We start from the raw sequence: 18,631 nt of genomic DNA on the forward strand, positions 1-18,631 counted from the left end.
TAGTTAACAATGCTTTCCATTAGTTTTCCTAGAACAGATATTAAGCTAACTGACCTGTAATTTCCAGGATCCTCCTGGATCCCTTTTTAAAAATTGGTGTTACATTGGCCCCATTCCAAACCTTGGGTATGGAGGCTGATCTTGGGGGCAAGATACATATTTCACATTTGAGTTTAAGAACTCTTCGGTGTATACCATCTAGACCCGGTGATTTGTCATTTTTTATTTTATCAATAAAGCCTAGAACTTTGTCAGTTGTCACCACTATTTGCCTCAGTAAACACAGGAATCTTCCCCATATCTTCTGCTGTGAAGATGGATACAAATAAGTCATTTAGCTTTTCTTCAGTTTCCTTATCTTCCTTTACCTTTGACTCCCTTGTCATCTAGAGGTGCCTAACTGGTCTCCTGCTACTAATGTATTTAAAGATTTTTGTTTGTCTTTGTTTTTAGCACTCTGCTCCTCAATTTTTTTTAACATCCCTTTTTTCTGCTTGCATTTCTTTTGTCAAAATCTGTGGTTCTCTTTGTTCTCATTTGGACAACACTTTTCTAAAGGAAGCCTTCTTTCCTCTAATAGCTTCATTGACTCTGCTTATTAACTGCACGGGCATCTGCTTGGCCCTAATGGTACCTTTTCTGATCTGTATTACATATTTCAGCTTCTAATATTGTGCTTTTAAGCTACTCCCAAATCATTTTGAGTTGACCCGACTTGCCTTTTCAACTTTCTTTTACTAATCCCCTCATTTTTGAAGTCATATGTGACTGTTGGATTTTCTTGGCAATTGTCCAGTCACATATATAAAGAATTAGATAGCACTATGGTCACTGTTCCCAATCTATTCAACAACACTTGTGTCTTGCACGAGGTCCTGGGTGACACCAAAGATTAAGTGCAGGATTGCCACTCCTCTGGTCATTTCCATGACCAACTGTTCTGGGCGCAGTCATTTTAGAGCATCTAGAAATTTTATCTTTTTGTTGTGAGTGGAACACACATGTAGCCTATCTAGGTTGGGGTAATTGAAATCACCCATTAGTACAGCATTTCCTCCTTTGAATGCCCCCTGGACTTCATTCTCCATTGTGAGATCACCCTGAGCATTTTGGTCAGGGGGACGATAGCACATTCCCAGTACTAAATTACTCTTGGGGCATGATATCACCAGTGACTATTATTCTGTGGAGGAGTCCGACCCTTTTTGGGTTTCTAGTTAGTTGGATTGTGTCCTCTTTCATGTGCAGAGTGACACCAACTCCAGTACGTCCTTCCCTGTCCTTCCTATAAAGTTTGTATCCAGAAATAACTGCTTCCCACTGGTTCTCTCCATTCCATCAGGTTTCTGTTATGCCCGCTATGTCTGTGCTGCCCTCTAAGACCAAGCACTTCAGGTAGCCCATCTTCGCTCAGAAGCTTCTAGCATTAGTGTATAAACACTTCTGTACAGTTTCTCTCTCCAAATGTCTTTGGCATATGCATTTACTTCAAGGGGCTTTCTGCTATGCCCTCTACTAAATATGTCTAGATGAGCCCCATTTTTAATTGGGGGAAAACAGTTATTGCTTACTAACTCCAATTTGCCTTCTCAGCTTGCCTGGACTAAAATCTTAGAAGGATCAATAAAAATACTGAGAAAGGATTGAGTCAGCTTGTTCTGTCACAATCATTATTTCCACAGTCTGAAACTGTATCTGTAGGATCCATGTCTAGTTCTCTGAGCCATACATATACCACATAACAATTGCTATCTTTTTCTCAATTAGGAAAAGAAATTAATGGAGGATAGGATTGCAGAGTGTACTTCACAACTGGCTGAAGAAGAAGAAAAGGCCAAAAACTTAGCTAAACTCAAGAACAAACAGGAAATGATGATTACAGATCTGGAAGGTTAGCAATATCAAGATTTGTCATATGAAGGGACTATCAGTAAAAGGCAAAAGTATGCTAATACTGAATGACAAACAAGCTTATCCTTGTGTCCTTTGCATGTTTCATTTTCTGGAACCAAGAATATAATAATACTCTGCCACAGTATAAGTCTGGAAGCTGTTAGGAATGGGCATTTGACTTGTCAAAAAAGATTTGATCAAGTGTTTTTAAAGCACTCGCTATTAGAACAAATATATTTTAGTCAACTTGTTTGATACTAAATACCAATAAAATCAGTGAATTTATAAGGTACACTTTAATCTGTATATTCCCAGGGTAACATGCATGTTAATTTTTTTTAAAAAAATACAATAAAATTCAGTACAACACAAGCAGTCATTACAAATCACTAATATCCCATGTAACCATAAAACACTTAATATCTAAAACCTGCTGCAACATGTTTTTGGAATGCCTAGCAAATAAAAAAGATCTTCACGTGACACTGAAAAGACATTAAGATTGGTCCAGGCAAGTTTCTCAGGACAGGGTATTCCACATGGAGACAGCCACAACCAAGAAAACAGGCAAATGGCGACAAGGGAAGATGGATTTCATATGGCAGAGGGACTCAGAAGGCTTTTGATGACAAACAAAGTTTGACCTATTTTACTTTTTTTAAAAAAAGCAGCAACTATTAAATACAAGTTGTGCTAAATTGGAAGCAGGCCAGTTCTTCAGTTAATCTGTTTCAATAGGATTTTTCTTCAAATCTGCATCAGTATGTCATCAGTGTGCCCCTGACTACTCCAGGATTAAGGGGCAAGCAGTCCTCACTCATCATTCTTTCTGATACATTAAAAAGCTAAGCTCCAACCTATCCAGTGTCATATATGACTGTGAAATATTTGGCTCTTTTCGGTCGAATAGGCAGTAAGTTGGCCAGTCAATGAACCGGCATACTAATCCTAGCTGTTACGAAGTAGTTAATGAATTAATCAGGGTAAATGCAGTTTGTAAAATAAGTGTTTGGACATATATCTCTTAGTAGCTGTGTAATCCATTATTGCAAATTTCAGCAGGAAGAAAAATAATTAGTTTAGCAGTTTGCTTTTAGCATTGCAAATGCAAAAATGTGTTCAAATGTTTATTGTGCTTTCTTAATAGCCATTTGGGCAGTTGAGCACATCAGTTTAAGCTGGCTTTTGTCTACATGTAAGAGACCTTTCAGAAAAGCAGAAGCACATTTAGATATATGTCATTTATTACTGCAAAATATTAGTCTCACTGAAATGATTCAGTATTGCTGTATTGGCCCTGCTGAATGATGAAAGAAGATTACTTTGTTTTGTACTAGCTTCTGCAGAAGACTAGTTCTAGGTTGTGAGACATTACCAGAGTGCAAAAATCTAGGTGGCTGGTAGCACCAAAACAAAATTCAGCTGTAGGGTTGCTAAACAGGATAGCAAGTAGGTTTCTCCTCCTGGTTGTATTGCTTTTTATAGGGCTTCTTTCTTTCTCTTACTGGGAGACCCAATCGTACCAATAAGAACAGGATCCCTTCTCTCACAGGGGCACTCCAGTCTGTATCTCCCTTCTGTACTCCAGGTTGGCTTCTAAATTTCACTGTGCTTCTTTTTGCAAAACTTTTTAGCATCTCTGTTCACCATGCATATTAGAGTACTTTCTGAAAGTTCTCTAGTTAGCATTTGTTTTTGCTACCCTGACATATTTCTGAATAGAATTGTTTTTCTTTGTCCCAATGTTCTGTTTATAACAATTCCCCTTTTGCTCTTGACATTCACTTATGGATTGTGTTTTGATAAGAAATACCATGAAATATTTGCAGTGCTGTACTTGCTGTATCAACAATATATGTAACTCCCTTTTTGGATTTAGATGTGCAGTAATTTTTGGCTGTAAAACACATGCATTGCAGAATTTGACTTTACACTTTTACTGATCTTTGTGTCCTAATTTGGGAATAGTTTCTTGTCTAGAGTACTGTGGCCAACTGACTTGACTGTGGAAGTATTACAGTTCTGACTTAAAGCCAGTTAGACTGAAATTGAATAACAAGGATTACAACTGGCATGAACCACACTTTTAAAGTTCATGTTGAAATAGATTTCTATAGTCACCAAATTCTTACTAGCAATTTTTTTAAAAAAATCAATACAGATGGAAACTTGTCTGTCATGCTTTCCAGATGGCACATAGCAAGAGACACCACAGAGAACCTTTTTATGCATGAGCTATGCAGTCATGTTTCAGAGTAGAAGCTTTCTTTGAAGTAAATACTACTTTGAAAAGCACACTCTGACTCAACAATTTGCTATGTGATTCTTTTTTCCCCCCATCTATAGATCCCTTAAAATCTTGCTAGTCCCTATAAAGTGTGGCCTCAGCCAAGAGCATTTTCCTGGTCTGCATTTGTACAGAGGTTACTGTGGAAGAAACTGATGTTTTTCTGGAGTTTTTGAGGGAAAATGCCTTGGAACAAGTGGGTGCTGGACATAGTATCCTAGGTCTATTCATATTCTGCTTCCTCTAACGAAAACAATCAGGCTTCCATACTAATCTCCTTGTTTTTTATTATTCCCTATTTTGAATGTTGTGTTTCATGCTTTCTCCGAGTTGTGATTTTGGTAATAGTTTGAGGATTTGAGGGAAGGTTCTTTTCCTCAGGAAGTTAAAGGGAAAGTCTGCCTCCTATGTTCTAGATACAGACAACCCAGGTCATCTTGGTTCCTGGCTCAGAAAAGTTAAATGGCTGTCCCATCATTAGCCGTTTGGTTTCCTTTATTTTTAGCAGCTTCATCCTGAATATGCTCTCACAAATAGCATTTAGTAAGCAAAAATTCTCCACTTACCATAATTGCTTCTCTAAAGAACGCTTGAAAAAAGAAGAAAAGACTCGTCAAGAGCTGGAAAAAGCTAAAAGGAAACTTGATGGAGAAACTACTGATCTACAGGACCAAATTGCAGAGCTGCAAGCCCAGAGTGAGGAACTAAAAATCCAACTTGCCAAGAAAGAAGAGGAGCTGCAGGCTGCTCTTGCCAGGTAGAGTACTGAGCTCCATTGCAAAGATAGTACTGGTTATTTGTAATGGTATAGTAGGATGCTATTAAGACATAATGAGTGTGTGCTTTCCTGTGGCTGCTATTTAACTGCAGTGCCAGCATATTTTAAAACACTTGTGGGCAACTCACAGCCCATGAGGTGCATGTGCGGTGGATATCCTAGCCACTGCTCATTTTGTTGCTGCTTGGGGGGAGGGTAATGTGTAAATTGCACTCCCCACAGCTCATTCCCTTAGCTGTTTGGTGAAATAGGAGGAGCACAATCTTTCCAACTTGGGAAGGAGAGGGGTATTCTATTCACTACCACAGTAGGCTGCAAATATTTGGCACCTAAGTTGTGTTTACCTTGAAAGGAATGTTGCCTAATTATTGCTATATAACTTCATCTGATCTTAGTACCTTGAAAACTGAACTGCTTTCTTACAGCTATTAGGGTACAGTGGACCCCTTTCACTATTTATGAGCCCAATATTTCACCTATGCATTACTTCTACTTTCTCATCCAGGGCTTCCTGATAGCCCAATGAGGAATACAAGTTAAAATTCTGGGGTCCCAACATTCCCATGGTAGCTTTTGTGCTAGACTATGCTTTTGGAATGTGATACCAATTATTTTTTTTCTAAACCCATTTTGAAATCAACCATTTATTCACCACTAGGATTTGTATAGGGCCCCCTATATGTGGATTCCCTCACCCCATATGTGCCCACTCAACCGCTTAGATCTGTGGAACTGGCATTTTTACATGTGATGTATAAGTCACTTTGCACTTGCAAGAAATCTGTCTTTAGTGTAACAACATCTACACTTTGGAACTCTCCACCTGTTGATATTAGGCAGGCACCTTCACTGTACTATTTTCAGTGCCTGCCAAAAACGTTATTGTTCCCAGAAACCTACCCAGGCATGTGATTTTAGTTTTAAAATTACTGATTTTATTTTATTTTAAAACATTTTTATGTCACTTGTTTTTAATGTTTGTTTTTATTGGTATTTTAAATGAATATTTTAGATTGTCTGGTAAACCGCTTAGAGGTCTTTTGTTCTGGTGAGCATAATGTAAGCGTTATTAAATAAAAAAGATAGCAAATAATGACAAAAAATGGTGGAATGTTAAAAGAGGATCTTGATATTTGAAAGACTACAGGCACCTTTTCAAGACGAATGGTTCAGCTGTTTTAACTTTTGATTAATATGCAGTATGTTCTTCCTGTTTTGTTTCTTGTGCTTGTGATTTGTGAGTAAACTGTTGCATTATTTTTAGATATGGTTGATCACATAAGAATTTGTGAGAATATTACTAAATGGAGAAATAACTGACTCGTAGCAGGTGTTAAATTATATAAACATCTTAAGACAGATGCTTTGTTCTTTTGAAATGCTAAGTGTGTTCATGGTTGCTGGAATCTTTGATATATGCTGGTTTCTACAGCCTACAGTACAAAAGAGAATGATCTAGGCCAAGGATCCCTAACATTCTTTGGGTCAGGGGACACATTTGGAAATCTATGAAAATGTTGTGGACAACATCATAAAATGGCTGTCAGGAGGGACCTGCCTTATCACAAAGGATAAATAACTTCCCAAAAACTGAGCGCAAGAGAGAGGTTGCTCTTGAGGCCCAGATACTAATTCAGATACTAGAAAATGTGCAAAAATAAAAGTGACAAAGGCCAACCAACTACCCCCAAATGCCACCACACTGGGCAAATCCACCCCCCAAAATGGGCATAATCTACCCAAAAAAGACACAAGCAGACAAAATCTACAAAATAGACTCATCCACTTGAAAAAGCCACAAACAGTAACCCCATGCAAAAAACAGCAACGTGACAAGCACACACTAAAAAAACAACAACCAGTCACTGCACATATATACACATGAAAAAAGCAGGTAACTATCCCCTTCCTTCCCAAAAATAACTAGGAAAAGTGCTGCCCAGGTAGCTTACCCTGTCCCCAACTTACGAAGCGGTACCATGATCCCTTTTCTTTTTATTAAATAAAACAAGTTTTAGCAGGCAGCTGGAAGGTGCCCTGCCATCTGTCAGGCTTAGGTGGGCAACACAGCCATTTCCAGACAGGACAGTAGGAGTTAAGGAAAGAGTAAAGCCTTTAATTGAAAGCACTGGGGAGAAACGCCCAAGGTCAGGCTGCAGCTGTAACAGATAAGAGAAGCAGCAATAAAAAGGCTTCAATGAGCACACAGAGGTGTGGGGGTAATAGGAAAGCATTATAGAGTTGGTTGGTGAGCAAGAGACGGAGCACGGTGTGAAACCAGTAAAGTTTTGTTTTCTTAAAGACGTGGCTGATGGTCTGTTATTTCGGTCGGCGACTGGCACTGATAAGCAAGCTAAAACGCTACTGGACTCTACTGGTTATACTGGTAAATTGGTGCTGCACTCTACACCATCCTGCTCTCCTTTGCTGAGAAGAATGTCTTTGAGCCTACGTGGAGCCCAGAGGCATTCTGAGGAGAGGAAGGGAAGAGGGTGTGCAGCTGGAGGCTTGCTTTGTGTTTTCCAACCAGCTTGGCACCACCCAAGATTGTTGTTGTTGTTGTTATGTGCCTCCAAGTCGACTATGACTTATGGCGCCCCTATGGATCAGTGACCTCCAAGAGCATCTGTCATGAACCACCCTGTTCAGATCTTGTAAGTTCAGGTCTGTGGCTTCCTTTATGGAATCAACCCATCTCTTGTTTGGCCTTCCTCTTTTTCTACTCCCTTCTGTTTTTCCCAGCATTATTATCTTTTGAGAGTGTTGAAGAAGCTAAGAGCAATGCCATCAGGAGTCTAGACCAAGAGTCTAGACTCCTGGCAGGGGCACCCATGGCGGAATGGTCAAAGCTGAGACACCAGACTAAGATGCATCCAAACGCAGAGGAAGGCAATGGTAAACCACCTCTGAATATCTCTTACCACGAAAACCCTATGAACAGAGTATCCAAAATGCAACCACCCAAGATAAAAGAGAGAAACCCTCAAATTGTAAAAAATAAAATAAAAATCAGGAGGAGCAGTAGGCTTCTGCAGCTGTCATGGGGGTGGATGCCCATGAAATCTGCAGGGATCCCAGCTGTAGCCACTGCTGAATCCAACCTCATTTGATTTCCACCTCTTTATTTAGATCTCCATTTGTGACTGAGTACACTGCCAAATTTCTCTTCAACATCTTACTCTATCCCAGGCTGTGTATGCTTCCAGCTCAGTTTTGGGCCCTGTTCTTAGTTTGAAGCCAAGTGACTAGATTCACTGATAAACATGTTTGTGGAAGTCTAGAACTCTTCCTACATTTGTGACTTTGAATAAGTTCTTCAAGCAAAACCTGGAATTTGTGTTGTGTTTCCAGAGGGGATGAGGAAGCTGTGCAAAAGAACAACGCACTAAAACTAATACGAGAACTGCAAGCTCAGATTGCAGAGCTGCAGGAGGACCTTGAATCTGAAAAGGCTTCACGTAACAAGGCAGAAAAGCAGAAGAGAGATCTGAGTGAGGAGTTAGAAGCATTGAAGACTGAGCTGGAAGATACCTTGGATACCACTGCAGCTCAGCAAGAGCTCAGGTAAGTGGAGCACTAGAAATATAACAAGGAATGTGGTTGTAATGCCGCAGTTCACCATATAGAGCAAGTCTTGTTCCAGTTAATCTGAAGTCTTAGCTATAACTCTCCCTAGGAGATGCCATGAGGGCAAAGCACAGTTGAGAGTTCTGTTGAATCAAAGCAGTGGTAATAACATCTGTCCATAAACTCTCAGACAGGAAAAGAGTTGCTAAAAGTAGTGCAACACTCCTTATGTTGCAACAAACATAGGACTTGTTCATATTAATCTCTAATTTTGTGTATTTTATACCATTTAAGTGATGATGATTCTCCCTTCCCCTATCAATCTGTCTTGGGGGGAAAGTAACACATAAAACTAAAACTAGGTTATTTTATCCAAACTGGATTCTTCTTCCTAGTACTTCAGGGTAATGCTGGCAGTGATCTTTGTAGTTCAAATTATCTTAACTTTCATAAACACAACAAATGTTAGAAAATAAACACAATGGAGGGAGCTGAGCACCTTTAGATCTTGTCTTGTTTCTTAGGACAAAGCGTGAGCAGGAAGTTGCTGAACTGAAGAAAGCACTTGAAGAAGAAACAAAGAACCATGAAGCCCAGATTCAAGATATTAGGCAGAGGCATGGAACAGCATTGGAAGAGCTCTCAGAACAGCTTGAACAGGCTAAAAGAGTGAGTGGAGAATGCACTTGCATGGGAGAGATTCCATGTGGATGGGAGACTTCCTAGGAGCAATTTTTACACCATGCTGGGTTTGGTTGAAGAAAGGCAGGATACCCATATAATTAATTCTGTGCTCCAACTGACATTAATTCTGTACTTTCGTAACATGACAGCACAGTGGATATGGCTGCTGTGTGTCTACTTCAGTCAATTGATCTAGCATTTTTTGAGCAAACAGTAATTTTGAGCAGGGCAGCAGGTATCAGTCTAGCAGACTAACCCAGGCTCAGGATGAGAATACAGTAATGTTATCTTTGCTATCTATCTTAGAATTGTACAAGCTCATTTGACATTGCTCAGATCAGTTTCTATGATTCTCGCATAACTTGTCAGACAAAATGTCCTGCAATGTGTATTGATTTGGGGCCATTTCAGATGTGCATTGGCAACCACAGATTTGCCATTGAGTGCACTTCCCCTAGTAGTTGCAGCCAGTGTTGGCTCCCTGAAGAGTATGTATGGTACAAATGGGTGCTACTCTTACACTGAAAAACCATATGTGCACATCTAAAAATTATAAAGTGGGGGTCTTTGGGTCTCCCTACATCCCCTGTGGAATTGTGATCAACAATGACAGCTTCTACTCTAGCCTAGATACGTCTGATCATATCTGGCAAATTAGATAGCACTTTGAGATTTAATTGCTGAGATATACATTGTTACCACCACTCTAGGACTGTAGCCAGAACAGTATGCTACATCTTGTTGAAGTTTTAGTTCAGGAATTTGCAGACATAACTGCAGGAAAGGGTTACAGTTGTAATATCAAAATTATTTTCTTCTATATGAAAAAAATCATGTTGAACAGAAGTGGTTATGAAATCAATTCAGAAGACCAAACTTTTGTTTAAATAAAAGAAGCTGGTGAATTTTAGCTTGAATCTAGAAAAGAGAATACCACTGCAGTTGGGCATAGCACATATCACAGATGAAGAAGTATAACTAGCTTTCTTTTGCTTCTAGTTCAAAGCAAATCTTGAAAAGAACAAGCAGTGCTTGGAAACAGATAACAAAGAGCTGGCTTGTGAGGTGAAGGTGTTGCAACAGGTTAGAGCTGAGTCAGAACACAAGAGGAAGAAGCTAGATGGTCAGGTACAGGAGCTACAGACCAAGGTTGCAGAAGGAGAGAGGATGAGGACAGAGCTCACAGAAAAATCAAACAAACTGCAGGTAAGGATTTGAATGTGCAATTCTTTGGCTTTTTCTAACAAACTGTTCCGTAGACTGCATGATTTTATAAACATCCTTCTTAAATGCCTGATACAGATGCACTATCTTAAAGTTCCCAAGTAATGTAGGTCTTGGGTCAGGAGTTTACTCCAAGGCCCTGCATCCCTCCTGGCTGTACAGTATATAGCATATATAATAAGCAATAGAAACGTCAGAGAGTATGGGTCATGGCTGTAGCACATTTTGGGGAAAATCTGTACCAGAAACTGGAGGAGGAAGCTAGTTTAAAGTAATTTTAAAGTGTATCATAACACTTTGGGGAATTGTCATAAAATATATCAGGTGTTTTAAAAGACAGTGTTTTTTTAAAAAAAATTAAGTGCTTTAAGAAAAAGCTGTAGTTAAAAATGTTTACTTGTATTTTAGAAATTTGAGTTAACAGTGAGCCTTTCAGTTGCCACTTCATGTTGAAGCTATATCAGAGTCCACTCATGTGATACGCAAATGTCCAGTCATGCAGAGAATGCTGAAATACTGTTTTCTAGCCAATCCCAGTTTACCATAATCCAATTGGATTGGGTCAGAGAACTAGAACCCTATAAGAGATATGCATAAACAAAAGTTTTGACATGCAGCATCAGTGATAATCTTACAGAACCTGAACCAAACATGCCTAAAAGGTTGATCATCCAACTGGATCATTCTAAAATAGCTGCAAAATGGGTCCACTTGGGCTACTTTGGGAATAATAGAATCCAATGACTGTTATGAAAGTGCTTAGAAATATAATGGAGGAAATGGAAAACAGCTAGAGAGTTCCTCTGTTCCAGTACAATTTCTCAAGTGTGTTGCATGTTCTAAAGCTGAGACTCATGTAAATGACTGCAGACATAATGAGACATCACTGCACATAAGATCTGTGTCTGCGTTGGAATTTCTTTTTAATATGTTTTTAAACCTTGTTTTTTTTTTAAAAAAACAGGTTTTTAAACATTTTTAAATATGTTTTTAAAGCTTTTTAAAAATGTTTTAAAGATGTTTTGTTTTAATATATTTTAAAGTCTGTTTTTATGATGTTTAAAATGTTTTTAGTGCCTTTGTTTGCCACCCTGGGCTCCTGCTGGGAGCAAGGGTGGGATATAAATCAAATAATAAATAAAGAATAAGACAGTTCTTTGAAATATTGCCTTAGATAAGTATTACTACAAATGTTCATGAAACCACTTTCCCCTCACAAGCAAGATGTGAATATGTTACATCTGGGTGTTTTTTTTTGCTTTGCAGAATGAGCTGGAGAGTGTCTCAAGTCTCTTGGAAGAAGCAGAGAAAAAAGGTATTAAATTTGCCAAAGATGCTGCCAGCTTAGAGTCTCAGCTACAAGATACACAGGTATGTCTGTCGTTCTAGAATGCATGTTTGTTTAAAATATTTTTATTCTGCCATAAGGGACTCTCAAGGCAGCTAATAACCTAAGTATAAGCCCAACAATGTATAAGCCCAACACAAATTAAAAGAACAGAGGGTTGATTTAAGTTATGTTCTTCCATTCATGTAAGGGATTTTGATCCAGTGGGCACCTCAGCTAATTGAAGACAAGGGGAGACTATTTTTGCAGATGCTCCACACTGCCAAAATCTACTCCCAACAAGTTGGGATCCCTAAACAGTGGGGAAGGATCTGTAGTGGGAACTGGTGAAAATTGCCTCCCTCCTCTTTCATTAGCAGTGGCCTCCACCAGATCAAAGACTTTTTTGCAAAAGAAAGGACTCCTGTTCATGGAAGGACACAATTAAATACAATCCAGAAACTCTTTTGAGTATAAATCAGAGCCATTATACAGAAAATCAATACAAAAGAAGCAAATTAATTCAAGCCAAAGGCCCATCAAAACAGAGGGGGGTTCACAGCACACTGGAATGCAATAAGAAGCTAGTTGGGGCTGCATATAGCTGTTGAGTGTTACATTTCTTCTTGGTTAGAAATGTAGTGCAGATAATACAGCTCACCTTAACTGTCTTCCTGGAGCATTGTTTCTGAAAGCACCAAGTGTTACTGAGCATAAGAACATAAGAACATAAGAAGAGCCTGCTGGATCAGGCCAGTGGCCCATCTAGTCCAGCATCCTGTTCTCACAGTGGCCAACCAGGTGCCTGGGGGAAGCCCGCAAGCAGGACCCGAGTGCAAGAACACTCTCCCCTCCTGAGGCTTCCAGCAACTGGTTTTCAGAAGCATGCTGCCTCTGACTAGGGTGGCAGAGCACAGCCATCACAGCTAGTAGCCATTGATAGCCCTGTCCTCCATGAATTTGTCTAATCTTCTTTTAAAGCCATCCAAGCTGGTGGCCATTACTGCATTTTGTGGGAGCAAATTCCATAGTTTAACAGTGTGCAGGTCGCTCAAAGTGTTTCTGAGCTAGAATATGGGAGTAGTACCCATTGATGTTTTTGGTTCATTCCCCAGGTATTCTGTCTCAGAGTTGTACAGGATAAGGTTTTTAATTGTGTGCTCACATTTAAAATAATGGATTCTTCTCTTGCAGTGATTGGTTCAAACTTTTAACAAAATTGGCATTTTATGGCATAAGGTCTTTATGTCATTTTGATGCTTACACTTGCTGTTTGCTTCTAAGAAGCATGTAATCTTTGATGGTTAACACTGTAGTGATAGCAATGCCCAGCTTCCACTGTAATGTGTTAAAAGAGCATAGCCAGCTCTGGCAGTTCTTAAGTGCCCTTTTTCTGTTGCGTGATAGCTGCCGTTAGGAAGATGACATTCATTTCATACTGTTCACTGACAATAAGATGCTAGGATATTTCCTCATTTTAGCAGATGGGCTTTCTAGCTTCTAATGAACTGCTTTTAGATCTGTAATGATGCATCTCATTATCAAATTACAGAGTGATGAGTTAAAGGTTTTAGACCAGCCAGCGTGAACTCCTCTTCCTTACCCAGCCCCATACTATCTCACAGCAAATAAATATCCCTGTGATTGAATATCACTATTCCATATTGAAGACCACTATATCAGCCTAAGTTCAAATTATTTCAGGCCAAGCGATAAATATGAGTGCATCTTTAATTCCCGCAACAGGAGCTGTTGCAAGAGGAAACCCGCCAGAAGCTGAACTTGAGTAGTAGGATTCGGCAGTTGGAAGAGGAGAAGAACAATCTGCAGGAGCAGCAGGAAGAAGAGGAAGAAGCCAGGAAGAATTTGGAGAAACAGGTGCTAGCTCTGCAGTCTCAGGTGAGAAGCCATGGAATACACAGGCATTGTGCATCTCTGTATAAAACATTTTATTTCCAGCCAGGCTTGTGTTACATTAGGAAAAGCCTCTTCAGTTTAAACTAACTCCCCATTACTGTTCCTCCAATACAAGACCAGCAAAACGTCAAGAGCTGTGAACCTGAAAGATGGCAGTATGTCCACTCCTTAAAAAGCCAACCCTGAACGCAATGGAATGCAGCAACTATCAACTAGTTACTAACACTCCATTTCTGGGTAAGGTGGTGGACAGAGGTTGTTGTGGAGGAACTAGAGGTATTTTTGGAGAAGACAGGTTATCTAGATCTAGCACAATTTGCATCAGGCCTGGGTTTGGGTCTGAAACTATCTTGGTTGCACTGATGAATGACTGTTATGGGGAGAGAGATGGGAGGAATGCAGCCCTGGTTCTCCTACTTTATCTCTCAGTAGCTTTTGATACCATTGGCCATGGTATCCTGCTAGACTAGCTCTGTGGGGACGGGTATCAGGAGTATTGTGCTACGGTGACTCTGTTCCTACTTGTAGAGTCATGTCCAGAGAGCAGCTGTGGGAGGCTGTTCCTTGGGTCCATGGCAGTTATGTTATGGGGTCCCACAGGGCACTATTTTGTCCCCAGTGCTAGTCATCTTTATAGAGCCTTTGGGAGTGGTGCTTAGGAGTTTGGGGGCAAGGTGTCATCAGTATGCTTATGACACCCAGTTCTATTTCTCCAATACATCTGAGTCAGGAGAGTAAGTGAGAGGCCTGGACACCGGTGTCTGGATGCAGTGGTAGAACGGATGAGGGCCAGTGAGCTGAATCTGAACTGTGGAAAGACAGAAGCTTTGTTGGTATGTGGTTCTCAGATATTGGAGAAAGGCCAGTTGCCTGCCCTGGATGGGGCTGCACTCCCTCTGAAGGAGCAGGTAGCTTGAGTGTATTCATTAAACCATTGTTGTCATTTGAGGCACAGGTGGCCTCTGTGGCTAGGAGTTCCTTTTTTTAAAGCTTCGGCTGGTATGTCAGCTGTGACCATTCCTGGATAGAGGTAATTTGACCACTGTAGTTTATGTGTTGGTAACCTCAAGACTGGATTACTGCAATGCTCTCTATGTGGGGCCACCCTTGTGTCTGATCTGGAAGCTTTAGCTATTACAGGCTGTGGTTAGGCTGGTGATGGGAAGAGGCTACCAGCAACACATAACACTGGTGTTAAAAGATCTGCACCGGCTTCCTGTCTGCTACCAGGCTAGATCCAAGGTTTTTGTACCAGTGTACAAAGCCCTGAATAACATAGGCCCAGGATACCTCAAGGACCACCTTATTCCACATGTCCCAAATCAATCACTTTGATCATCTGGGAGAACACTATTAGTAGTCCCCCATGGACTAGATTGTGTATTTTTGTTGTATACCACTTTGAGACCTATTTGGTGAAAAGTGGGATAAAATTTCACAATAAATAAATGATACTTTTGGCAATGTTCACAGCTCCTGACTTTTTGCAGAGAATTTGTACAAGGGTACAAGCATTTTATTTACCAGTTAGCTTGGATAATTGAAGCAGCTGCTTTTGGGTTAGGTGGGAGTATTCCCAGCAATGCAATACAGTGTCTGAAGTTAAAATGGATCTGGTTCACACTGTGGTTAAAAAAAAAGGTATAGGTGGGCTGTACAATTTCAGACTTCAGGTGAAAACTTAGATGCGTGTTTCTCCATACTATCTGATTCTAGCCTAGATATCTGCTAGCTTTCAATGTAAGCCTAATCCCTGACCTGCACACAGCTTTGCCATCTCATTGCGAACCAGGCCATCTGGTTACTTGCACAAAACATGTCTGTCTCTTGCCAGACAAAGGAAGGTTTTAACAATGTTATTTCCTATCACTCATTAAATTCAGCTTGCTGATGCCAAAAAGAAGGTTGATGATGACTTGGGGACTATTGAAGGATTGGAGGAGAGTAAGAGGAAGCTGCTGAAGGACATGGAAATTCTGAGCCAGCGTCTAGAAGAAAAGGCAATGGCTTATGATAAGTTGGAGAAGACAAAGAACCGTCTTCAGCAGGAGCTGGATGACTTAATGGTGGACCTTGATCATCAGCGCCAAATTGTTTCCAACTTGGAGAAGAAGCAGAAGAAGTTTGATCAGGTTTGCCACTATTTAAATCATTTTGCTTTCCTCTGATGTTACATACAGCAGTTAAGTATTATTTCCCCTGCAGATAATCTTGTTACACAGATATTTCATAAAAGTTACCTTTTTAAAGGAACTCCTGTGAGCTTGATACCTGCCACAGTGGTACTTTTCATGGTTTATCTGTGAACTGTTGGAATATATGAACTGGAGCATGGCTCAAACTTTCTCGCTACTTTACTTAAGGCTTGGGAAAATCCTAATGTGTTCTTGAGATAGAGGATCAATATTGAGGAATTGGGAAGATGAGAAGAGATGTACCCCATCTTTGAGGTGATTTGCATTCAATGTGGTTGCCCGCAAAACATTTTTCAAGGTGAAGATGAAGCTACCATGGTAATTTCGCTGTTAAGTGCTTACAATCTATATTTATGTCTGATCTCTTCCAACTTTGCACATGTTGCAATGCTCAGATGCTGGCAGAAGAGAAGAATATATCTGCTCGTTATGCAGAGGAAAGAGACCGTGCAGAGGCAGAGGCCCGGGAAAAAGAAACCAAAGCACTTTCTCTGGCACGAGCCCTGGAGGAAGCTTTGGAGGCCAGGGAAGAGTATGAAAGACAGAACAAGCAACTCCGAACAGACATGGAGGACTTGATGAGTTCAAAAGATGATGTGGGCAAAAATGTGAGTGATGTACTATTTGCATGACTGGAAAAGATGTAGTGCAGGTCGAACAAGTGCTTTAATATTGTATGTCAGACTGAACTTTGGCGAGTTGAAACACATTCTAATGTTCTGAACTGTCTTCTGTGTCCTTCAACAGTTGTGTGCATTGTAAGCTTCTTAAAACAAATCCTCGTAGTCCTGGGTTAAACATGCATGTCTTTGTACATTTCTGTCTTCAGCATACCTTATATTCAGAAGAGCTCTATATAGCTTCACCTTCTGTTCTATGTTAGTGCTTTTTATTTGTGTGCTCTCCAAAGGCAGAAACAAATATGGTGGGAATACTTGTGTATGTGTTCTAGGTGCACCCCACCTCATCTGAATGTGTGCTAGTCCATTCATGTGTAACAGCAGCATATCCAAGCACCCACTTGGATTGCTGAGCACTAGGGTACTAACTTTATATCCGCATGTATATTCGCACATATATCTGCACATTGTAAGCATATTTAAATGTGACTGGACATGTGTGGAGTGCTTACAGTTTTGATCCTAATTGGGGTTAGGAATTACAGCATACATGGCTTGCATCCATTCTGTTGCCAATGTCAGGATAGCTGCAAAGGTGGGGACATCTTTCTTTCGCTTTGGCTGTAGGTTCATGAATTGGAAAAATCAAAGCGCACCTTGGAGCAGCAAGTGGAGGAGATGCGAACACAATTGGAAGAGCTTGAGGATGAGCTACAAGCTACAGAAGATGCCAAATTGCGCTTGGAAGTGAACATGCAAGCCATGAAAGCACAGTTTGAGAGGGATCTGCAAGCCAGAGATGAGCAGAACGAGGAGAAGAAGAGGCTCTTGGTAAAACAGGTAAAGCTTTTCATATCTGAAAGTAACCTTACTGTTGATTGAAAGTCCTGTTGAACAAGTGCCTCTCAAACAAAGGGTATGTTGGATTTTATTGATCACTGAAGCTGGAACATTAGCCACCAAAGTCTGTCTAAAGCACAAGTTGCCCCACCCCCTAGATCCAGATAAAAACTTTCTTCATTCATGGCAGTTTAGAAATTTCTGTGCATACTTGCTACTTGATTATTGTTTTGAAATGGCAGTGACTGAAACATTCTCCAGATTTTAGATTTTGTTAAATTTAGATCTCTTGTCCTTACCCAGGACTTGTAGGGTGCATAAGGCTAAGAATCTACAGCTTCTTTTCTGTTACTCTAAGTTACAGAAGTGCTGGGCTCCAGGAATATGGAAGTAGTGAAGGAGGAACTGTTGATTTAATAGCTGTAAACAAAGACCACAGATTGCTAGCTATTCCCATTATGTATGAATTTTGTTTAGTGCAGATGGTCTGAACATATCTTTCAATTATGCCCACCAGGAATTTTCCTGCAGCAGTAGCCCAGACTTGTGAAGGATAGATTGACCTGGTCTATCAGATACATCTCCATTTCCAGGTGTCCTGTCCTGGTAGTCTTCCAATTACTAGTGTGTGTCCTTGAAGTTGGATCTACAAGACTGAATTGGGATTTCTGCCATTCCATTGCTCAATAGTCTTCAAGCTTTTGCTGACAAGAGGTAGTATTGGTGATGGTGTTGAAGACTTCCAGATCTACGGTTCTGTGGGGCTTCCAGCATCTGCACCAGTAATTCATTGTCAGGTGTGACTCAGCATGTGATGGCTGTCATAATGACCATGGGGCCTGTCTCTTGCCCAGTGCACGTAGCAGGTCATAGTCTTGATTTAGTTTTCCAATCTGGCCAGAGAGAGGGTGCCCTTCCCATGGACAATGATGACCTGATTTAAGTTTAGAGTGGAGTTAGTGTCTGCAGGAGCGGGGGACCTACTTAGTGGCCCACCTTGGCAGCTGGATGTAGGCAGTTTCCTAGTGTCTCTTGCGGATTTTCTGTCTGATATGGTTGGTCCAGTTGCCCTTTTCGTTCCCTGGAACTTGGAGGTGACTTGGGCTGTAGACACAATGGCACCAAGACCCCCTTATTCCACTTCACAACTGCAAAATAATTCCTTAGTTTTATGAAGAGCTATGGCAATGAAATAAGCAGAAACTGCTCTGTGAGGATATGTGCAGATTTGGGGTAGGGTGTCACCAATATGCAAATGATACCTAGCTTTATTTCTCATTTCCATCTTTTGATTCTGGA

The 18,631-nt window shown here is 40.4% G+C and overlaps 1 protein-coding gene across 4 annotated transcripts in view; it reads left to right on the top strand.

Moving 5' to 3' along the window:
- Window positions 1-18,631, top strand: part of MYH10 (myosin heavy chain 10) — a 111,467-nt gene that overhangs the window by 82,611 nt on the left and 10,225 nt on the right. For all 4 annotated transcript variants that reach the window (XM_061616517.1, XM_061616518.1, XM_061616520.1 and 1 more), the window contains 10 exons: window positions 1,768-1,891; window positions 4,766-4,937; window positions 8,310-8,522; window positions 9,050-9,194; window positions 10,209-10,415; window positions 11,700-11,804; window positions 13,507-13,659; window positions 15,561-15,809; window positions 16,268-16,480; window positions 17,120-17,332. In XM_061616517.1, the coding sequence (XP_061472501.1) occupies window positions 1,768-1,891; window positions 4,766-4,937; window positions 8,310-8,522; window positions 9,050-9,194; window positions 10,209-10,415; window positions 11,700-11,804; window positions 13,507-13,659; window positions 15,561-15,809; window positions 16,268-16,480; window positions 17,120-17,332 (1,794 nt within the window). The remainder of the gene's footprint in view (window positions 1-1,767; window positions 1,892-4,765; window positions 4,938-8,309; window positions 8,523-9,049; window positions 9,195-10,208; window positions 10,416-11,699; window positions 11,805-13,506; window positions 13,660-15,560; window positions 15,810-16,267; window positions 16,481-17,119; window positions 17,333-18,631) is intronic.

Source organism: Rhineura floridana, chromosome 3 (assembly GCF_030035675.1).
Source record: "Rhineura floridana isolate rRhiFlo1 chromosome 3, rRhiFlo1.hap2, whole genome shotgun sequence".
Taxonomy (NCBI): domain Eukaryota; kingdom Metazoa; phylum Chordata; class Lepidosauria; order Squamata; family Rhineuridae; genus Rhineura; species Rhineura floridana.